Source organism: Cavia porcellus, unplaced genomic scaffold, assembly GCF_034190915.1.
Source record: "Cavia porcellus strain 051 isolate PalLab524CR breed Dunkin Hartley unplaced genomic scaffold, mCavPor4.1 scaffold_3, whole genome shotgun sequence".
In the NCBI taxonomy this organism is placed as follows: Eukaryota; Metazoa; Chordata; class Mammalia; order Rodentia; family Caviidae; genus Cavia; species Cavia porcellus.
The window spans coordinates 69,435,631-69,444,839 of record NW_026947486.1 but is presented as its reverse complement, the minus strand read 5'-3'; the positions used below and the strand labels follow the sequence as shown (position 1 = coordinate 69,444,839).

Sequence of the window (9,209 nt, the reverse complement as noted above, 5' to 3'; positions counted from 1 at the left end):
CTCAGGCTTGAAGTTTCTCTCTAAAATGATCCAAAGCCAATGATTTACTAGTTCTGAGATTGGGCCTAGACCACTGGAAATCTTGGGTATCACAAATGAATAGATTAACAGATTAGATAAATTGTTACCAGCTACTATTTCAGAATCAACAAGCTAGGATTTGGGGGACAAAAGATTAGGAAAAAGACCATGTTGGCTATGTCTGGGAGCTTAGGACTCCAAGGAAGACCAGAGTATATGGGTTTGGTTAAATGTTGCAAGCTTCTCTTGCTGATTTCCCACCCCTGAGCAAAAAAACCCCTGAAATTAATAATGTTACAGTCTACTTTTTTTCTGGTTAGAGAAAGACTTATCAAAAATATATTTGCAAGTGACTATCACTGTTTTTCTTTAAGGCCCATAATCAAGATGGTCCAACCTGTGTCATGTCATTTTTGTTTTGAGTGACGAGAAACTGTCCTGAGTCATATAAAAATATGTAATATATTTAATGTACATAAGAGAGAAAACTTCATTTTAAAAATATTTTTGTTATGACACTAAAAAAGGACAAAAATAAGCCTAAATCTTTTTTTAAAAATAGCAACATACTCAGCTCTGTCTACACTGATCTAAGACTTTTTATGGAGATGGAATAACTGTCTTTAAAGGCAGTGGCAAGGTTTAGAATGAGTATCTGGTTGTGGACAGTAGTCTTTATCAATTTATCCTAAAAGAAACAGAAATTAGGGAAGGCAGGAAGCCAATCTCCAAGTCAAAAAATAATCATTGCATTTGTACAGCATGTGGCACTTTGCAAATATTTTAATGTTTTTGTGTTATATTACCACATCACCTGCTAGGCCAGATAGGGCAGTGTCCCATTCACAGCTGAAGATAAGAGACTCAAAGTGAATTGTCCAAAGCCACACAGCACAAGGGACAAGAAGAGGCAGATCTCCTATGGGTGTAAGACCTTGCCTCTTAGAGACCATCATCACCTTTGTCAAAACAGAGTTGGATATGCAGATGTTTGGGGCATTTAAGGAGGAAAGGGAAAATACATGAAATTGACTTAAAAATCTACTGAAATAACTGCTTATACAATATCAAAGTATGTGCAAAGTAGTTCTGCTGCAATGTCTTAATTCTCTGCATGAGCATATGAAACAGGGTTGCCTCTTCTGTTTTACTTCCTTTCATTGTCACTTATTGTACTTCCAGATTCTGCCTCTAATCAGAACATTCACTTTCTTATCTTTGGACTTCTGGTGCAAATAGAGAAATGGAAGGAAAAGTGATTTCTTTTGTGGTCCTCAAAACAGAAGTCAAGCTTGTGAGAAGTGTTTAATCACTTGTAATTTAGGGTGACATCACTGACACATGGCACCACCTTAGGAAATCTGACTCTATATCCTGAAGAAAAAATGAGTGGAAATATGCTTGTTCAATTTTTTGTTTCTCAGACTGTTCACACAATCCTTTAAGAAGTTGTAAAGATCAACTGAGCAGTTTATTACTAGTAGTTTTCTTTTTCTTTCTTTCTTTTTTTTTTTGAGACAGGTCTCACTATGTAGTTCAGACTGGCTTTGAACTCACTGTGTAGCCTAAACTGGCTTTAAACTTATGGTGATGATCCTCCTGCCTCAGCTCTCCAAGTGATGAGATTACAGGCATGTGCCACCATGCCCGGCATGAGTAGCATTTTCAAAGAACTAGCAAACCAAAATAGAAAATTCATTACAAATCCTAAGCATGAGTTTTTGAATATATTTTCTTGCTTTACTTATGAAACAGTACACTGAGTTGTAATAAAAAATGTAATCACTATTGAGTCAGAGAAAAAAATTTGAAGGCTACCTATCTGAAGTATGCATGTATCTCAACCCTACATTTATGTTACATCCTAAGGCCTCCAGGAGACATTATTTCAATGGTACTCTGTAGTTTTCTATCTTTTAGTTCTCCACAATGATAAATTGACCTATGTAACACATGACTAACCATTTTACTCAGGTAAAATCTCTAACTATTTCAGTCACATAAGATGTTGCTGATTATAATACTTAGCATCATTTTAAGCATGAGCAAGAAGGGGGAAAGATGATTAAACAGTGATAATGGCATCAATTTAAGGTCCATACCACTTTCAGAGATTTAAGTGTGAAAATCACATGCATCCATAAAGAAACTAAAATGCTATTTGATTGTAAAGGCCATTACTTCTCACTGTTCTTCAAATGTCTACTGACATATTTTTAAATGCAGAATTGCAGTTAATGTCATTCTTTTTTTTTTTTTTTTTTTTTGGTGCCGGGGATTGAACTCATGATCTTGTGCTTGCCAGGCAGGTGCTTAAGCCACTGAGCTAAATCTTCAGCCCCGTTAATGGCATTCTTTATGGAACTCAGTTATATTTTAGTTTCACTGCCTACTGAATACAGCGTTTTGGCTAGTTTCTCAAGGTTAAGCTTTCCGACTTCTCACCAAAAATTTTAATGCTACATCAAATAGGTGATCTCAGGAATGCAAATATTTGGTAGAAAAAGAACAGTAATGGGCTATTGCAAGAAAAAAGAAAAAGTCCAAGTTTTTAAAAACTGTTTTCAACATTTAAACATGATTTTTTAAAAAAATCTAAAAACCCTTATATTGTAAAGAAATGAGTTTTTGAGTCTTAAAAATCAAAACACATAAAATATTGAGAAAACTTTTTATTTTTCAAGTTATAAAAATATGAACATGTCAAAAATAAGTCTTGTCTATATAAGAGAATTTCTATTTATTTCAAAGTTATAGCTTAGAGAAAGTATTTTACAGTTGTCCAGTTATTGCCAGTTATACACAGCTTTTATTTGAGATTGTTCTCCATAATGGAAAGGGCAGTATTTGGGCATTTTTTATCGCTGCTAAAGCTGTGGTTTTAAAAAAAAATCAAAAATAAGAATCATCTCACTTTTGAGTAGAATACTATAATGTTTAAATTTTGCTCAGTTTAACAAGGTGTGGTTTAAATATTAGTTCCATTCCCTTCTATTCACTTCCATTTTGGTACTATTATCAGAAACACAGTGTATAGTATTAGGGAAAACGAAATGAATTTAATAGAAGCATTACTTTTGGTTGTAATATATAAACAAAGCTGGTATATCTAGCTTAAAAACATTACAAAATTGCAAAGACTAGTACATATTATCCATAAATCAGAGCTAGCTTTTTTTTCTTCAGAAGTACAGATATAAAATCTGTTATTCTGTTTTCCCTTTTAAAAGACAATGGGTTAGTCACATAAAAGTGTTCTGAAACAGATCTCTTTGTCCAATGCCATACGGAAGAATAAATCATAAGATTAATTTTAATTTAAGTAATAGACACAGTTGACTGTACAAAACAGAGTGGGGAAATCACTCATTTTGGGGTGGATAATACATAGAAGTCTCTGGGCCTGAAGTTCACATGGAAGGCTTAAGAAGTAAAGGGTGTAACAAAGACAGAGGAATGACTTTGTTTCCAACTTTCCTATTAGACCCTAACAAGTTAGGCTTATTGCTTTCATTTTACCCCATAAATTCTTGAGTAAATTGAGATATATATTGATGACAATTCTCAGAACACAAGTGATGCTCATGACCATTTACAATAATACTTATTGACTTATTAATTGAAATCACAAAATAGGCTGTATTTGTAGAAGATACAAAATAAGTACCAAAATATTACCATTTGTTCACCTCTTATTTTTGTCTTTAACCTTGGATTTTTGCATTTCTCCCTCTCTCATTAGAAGTATTGGTTCTACTACCACACATTCCCAAAATATGCAGACCTGAAGCTGCCAAGAAAAATGTTTTAGGGTTTTGCTTTTAAGCCACTAAATGTACTTAAGAATCAAGCATCAGTGGAAAAAAATTTTCATTTGTCTAGTTAATTCACTTGATAAGGGAAATGTCCACATAAGAAAACTTAATAGGAAAAAGACTACTGAACATCTCTACATGTAATTTCAGTGTGTCAGAGTACTTTTGCAAAGCTAAACTGAACTGATTTGAAAAGGCTACACTTACATATTAAAACTGCATTATGAGTGTTAACTGAAAATAGGCATGTGTTTTATGTCAAATATAGTAACCAAAAAAATTCTACTTCTTCCCAGAGTGTTATATTGTGCTGACATCCCATAGATAGTATTACAAAAGGATTTCTGCAATAGGCTGTGTTCACAGTGAGTATGTTAGTACCACAATCACGTTTAATATTAATTTAAGAATGTCATCAGTGCAATGTATATAAGGCATGTCAAAAACAAGCATTAAAGCTCTTACGGGCAATAATTCAAACCGGCAGTTACTAGAAAAGGTGCTATGAGAAATAAGAAAACATTAAAGAATTTTAGTTTCAGAACATACTAACTTATGGCACTTGTACAATGAAATTAATGAATTCAGATAAACTTCTGTTGCTGGACCTAAAGGACCTAAATAATTGACTTTTGCCCTTTTAACCATTAGCCCAATCTTGAAAACGGAAGCAATCACTTGCAATCTTCCACACGGTGCTGTTATGACTGACTTGCGCAGTCAGCAGGAAGTTTTGGTTAAAGTAGTGCTGTCTGTTTCCATCAAATTTCACAGTTCCACTGGTCACCACAAGAACTGTACTCTGGGACTGCGTAGCTTGTTCTTTAACACACATACACACAAAGAAAGAGGTCAGTTTTTGTCTGTAAACCATTTTTCCGTAGTCCATTTCATATGATCTAATGTTAAAAAATTTTCACAAACATTCTTTACCTTGATTATAATATTAAACATGTACATTCAGAGCCAGAAAATAATTACTCATTTAAAAATATTAAAACTATTTTCAATCCAGAAAGATTTAGGAGTACTCTAAGTAAGAGTTTATATATAGCATAGATATAATGCATTAATATTTCATTAGGTTTTTAGTATAGCTTATTCATATTTGTGCTTGTTATTCTTCAAGAACTATGGTATATAGAAAAAAAATCACCCTGAACAATTAAAGACATTGAGTACTCCACCTAGGGGTAAATATTATGAACTGCACCAATCTACTAAATCAAGCTCTGTCTTGCCAAGTTATTCTTTCATGTAACAGTGAAATTTCAATAGACTGTAAAACATATTAATCAGAGATAGGGCATAAGTATTCTCTGGATATAATTTCTATTTGACAAAAATCAAACTGATTCTTAATTTTTTGTACAACTTAATAAGCTACAGTCACAATTCATTGAAACCTGTTAGTGGGTCTCTGAAAAGAGATACATCTAAAATAAGACCAAAAGTTTGAATGGACAGCTGAAATTTTTATGAAACTTACCTTGGTCAAATATGTAAATATGTCTATCAATACAAGTTTCTAGATACTTCTGATGTGAAAGTTGAGGGCTTACGAAAGAAAAAGGAAGTCTTTGAAAAATTGTGATCTTACCATGCACTGGCTGGCAGTCTAACATATTAACCTGGAACTCACTAGAAGGCAACATCTCAAAAAAATTATTTAGGGCGTCCAGCCCAGTAACAACATTTCCATTCCATACTAAAGTGGCCTTGTCCAGATAAAGCCTGATAAGTGCCTAAAAAAAAGAAGAGTTTAGAAAATGAATTTTTTTCTAGGGAAGCAAATTCTAAAAATGAACTGAACGGTTATAGATGGTATATAAACACTTTCAAGGCTCTACTTTCATCTTTACTTATTTTGGTACATTGCCACTGTAAGCCAAGGAGAACAAGATGTATCTCATAATCTTGTCCTTAAAGAGGTAGTATCCTACTCTTTAAAGACCAGACAATTAAAATGTTTAATATTTCCTTTAGCCACCATGAAAAACTTAACATCTAAAAACAGGAAGAGAGTCTTAAAGTTATGCTTTTCCTTTTAAGATTAAATGATCACAAGTTCCAAGGAACTCTAAATCAGCTTTTTGTCCCTTTTCTAATTCTGAGAATAAAGTTACCAACTAAGCCCTACTACTCTTTAATCCTAGTGTTTATATACACATATTTGAATTAGCTTTACTACTACTCCATCAATGTTCTCAAGTCAAAGGAAACATGAGTACTTGCAGGAGTCTTAGATAAGTGAAATGAGTTAAGGTTCAAGTGACATGTTACTTGCTTTATTCTAAAATTTAACCTGTGTTACAAGGACAACACCTATCCTGATGGTAATAATAAATCATGCTGCATTTTTTCCTACTTTAGTTTTTTTTGTTTTTTGTTTTTGGTGGTACCAGGGATTGAACTCATGACCTCAAGCTTGCGAGACAGGCACATAGGCCACTGAGCTAAATCTCCAGCCCCCCACTTTAGTTTTGAAAACAATAAGGCACGATAAACACTCAGGATAAAGCACAATAAACATCTATTGTTCTATCTTTTCCCTCATCCCATATCATCAAATATCAGTAGCAGAAACATCTTTTACTTTTACCTTAAACAACAGGTTTGTAGAGATACACTATTTTAGACCCATAGGATAGAAGTTCTCTTCGAAACATAAATAAGATGCAGTCTTATTTTCAAAAGACCCTTAGGCTAACACTCATTTGACCACATAGTGAAATAATTAGACACATAGTTCAGGTATAAATTACAAGGAGCTATTAAAGTTAGAATTTTTGTCTGTTGAATACTAAAAGCACCTATGTTATGTAGATCCTTTTGTGAGTGCCAGTTTTAGTTGTGAACCTTAATCAGAAATTATCTGTCAATATATGAAATAAAAAGGGCAAATCAAGAAACCTTCCTGTGATGTTACTAGTATTTCTTTAACCATACTTATTAAATGATAGGAGTAAAAAAAAAAGATCACTTTTCCTATACTCCCAGCACTCAGGAGGCTGAGGCAGGAGAACTGCTGCGAGTCTGAGGCCAGTTCAGGCTACATAGTGAGTTCAAGGCCAGCCTGAACTACGTAGCAAGATTCTATTTCAAAAAGCAAACCAAGAAAGAATTTTTTTTAAAAAACCCTTTTTTTGATAGTACTGGAAACTGAACCCAGAACCTAGGCATTATGCTATATCCCCGGCCATTTCTTTTTCATTTTGAGACGGGGTCTCACTGCCTGCTAAGTTATGCAGGCTGGGCTCACACTTGCAGTCCTCCGGCCTCAGCCTCATATTGTGCTGAGATTACAGATGTGCACTACCCAGACAGGCTCAGTAGTATGTGAGGTGTAGTATTTAAATAAATTACTATTTACTATCCTAAAATTAAAAAGAGGTTAAGGGAAGTTAGCAACTCATCTGAGGTAATGAAACTAGGGAAAGACAAAAAATAATTCACCAACACCATAGCAATTCTGCAAGCAACTGACTTTTAAATAATAAATCTACAGTTATTGCTTAGGCAGGTCTGATAAGAAGCTAGCTCAACAATAAAAAAGAACTAGTATTTAATAAAGAACAGAAGAGAGTACAGCACTCACCCTTCTTCTCTTGTCCATTGTCTCATAATAAATATTGATAAATTCCTCAGCAGCTTTGCATGCTTGGTCTACGTAAGTTTTAAAATCCTACAAAAATCATTCCAGAAAGGTGGATTACCATTCCTCCAACCCCTAATAAGAACAAAATTTCCAACAAGAGCTGAAGATTTATTTGCACCACGATGTAATTGTACACATAATTTATATTCTTTTATGTAAGTTTGGATATTTTAAAGATCAGGGCTCGAATGTTTCCATTTTTAAAAGTTTCCACTAATTTTAGCTGTATGTCTTTAGCGCATGATCATCTCTTATTAATCTGTTTGGTTTCTTCTATCTCCACATAAATTTATAGTCTTTGCTTGACAACTTAAGCAAAAGAGGACTTTTAATGTTTTACAAATTATCTTAAAATGATGCAGCCCGAACCTTAAGTGGAGGGAGTGAGTTGTCACCGAATAAACTATGAAAGAGTTGATTTCTTTTCAAGAGAGAAATTATGACCAATCTCAAAGTTGAATTTTAAAAAAAGGCTAAAAATGAAGTTCTACAACTACTTGATAAACTAAGCAGTTCCACACAAACTTTCTCACATTCACCTTTGTTGGTCAAAGAACTGATAAATCTAGGAAAAGAAATACTGATGAAGTTCACTCAGGATTTAGAATTAACTACATCTTTCCCCAGCTATTTACAGGGTTAGGTATTTTATGCGAATTAAAAATAAAATAAATCATGAGATTCACTTTTTTCCTCAGGAGATCAAAAGTGATTTTTAGAGTGGGAGCTAATGAAATGAGAATGTAAGCCATAGAAAACAGACTCCAACATTCAAACTTTCTATGCTCACACCTCTTTCCGCAATGTGAGCGCGATCTCACATCAGTCTGTGTCCCTAAGTGTGTATGCACGCACGCGTGCCAGCGTTTGTGGGGGGACAGCAAAGTGGGCCCCGCCCCAGAAGCTTGCGGGCCAGAACCTGATTCGCCGTTTGCCCACGTGATCAGCAGCGGCCAGCGCCCCTCCCCTCCACCGCCCAAGCACCAGAGCCGGGTGCCTTGCCGCTGCCGGGTACTCACCACAGATGTGGCCATCAGAGAGCCCGAAGAAGACTTTTTCGGCGTTGGCAGCCTCTCTGCGTCCTCCAAAATGTGGCGCGAGTGGCTACCGAATGCTCAAGTATTTAGAAACAAAGCGAAACCCGCTAAACACAATTTTCAACCCGCCCATTCCCTCCCGGAAGTACCCAAGTCCGTGGCTAAAAGCACCCCGATGTTCCAACATTAAATCTAAATCGCACCTCCTTTCAGTTCCGACTGATCCTGCCGATCCAACTAATTTATTTACTTGCCAGATATGGTATTTATTAATTTAAAAGAAATAAAGGTCTGATTTTGTAAATCCGATACTCAACACGAAAGCTCCCCAATTTCCCAACACGTGTCCTAGCTAAACTAAAGGCAGAAGGTCCTATTTGGAGAATGCCTTTACCCCCCAGTAGGTGGGGCCAAAAGTCGCTGAAGACCAATGAAAAAAGTAAAGAGACCCATAGCCTATAGGAAAAGGGAGTGGGCGGAGCTTGAGGAAAGGGTCACAATCACACAGCAGGAGACTGGCAAACAGGGGTTTAGAATTCTAGAACACTCTCGAAGACTTCTTCCCCAAACACTGTCTCAGGGATACCACAAATTATAGTCTAATTTTACATTGTCCATTTTCAACTGAAAAGCCTCATCCAGTTCCATTTTGAAAGTATTAAAATATGCCTGCCACAC

At 35.2% G+C, this 9,209-nt stretch overlaps 1 protein-coding gene across 2 annotated transcripts; it reads right to left on the bottom strand.

Annotated features, from left to right (window-relative positions):
• Nucleotides 1–2,680: 2,680 nt before the first annotated feature.
• Nxt2 (nuclear transport factor 2 like export factor 2) lies at nt 2,681–8,898 on the bottom strand. 2 transcript variants are annotated; one of them, XM_013150204.3, is made up of 4 exons: nt 8,514–8,898; nt 7,435–7,566; nt 5,437–5,581; nt 2,681–4,658 (listed from the first exon to the last, which is right to left on the bottom strand). In XM_013150204.3, exons 2-4 carry the CDS (start codon nt 7,450–7,452, stop codon nt 4,477–4,479), a joined length of 345 nt encoding a protein of 114 aa, XP_013005658.1. In that variant the 5' UTR covers nt 7,453–7,566; nt 8,514–8,898; the 3' UTR covers nt 2,681–4,476. The 2 variants fall into 2 exon arrangements, with proteins under 2 accessions (XP_013005658.1, XP_003467661.2); XM_003467613.5 differs by having other exon boundaries at nt 7,435–7,521.
• Nucleotides 8,899–9,209: the final 311 nt, after the last annotated feature.

Excerpts from the sequence above, each read along its gene's own strand:
- Nxt2 (XM_003467613.5), bottom strand. Across the intron at positions 5,582-7,434 it reads CAATGGACAAGAGAAGAAGG|GCACTTATCAGGCTTTATCT; the intron begins GTGAGTGCTGTA and ends TCTTTTTTTTAG. Across the intron at positions 4,659-5,436 it reads AGACTGCCAGCCAGTGCATG|AACAAGCTACGCAGTCCCAG; the intron begins GTAAGATCACAA and ends TGTGTGTTAAAG.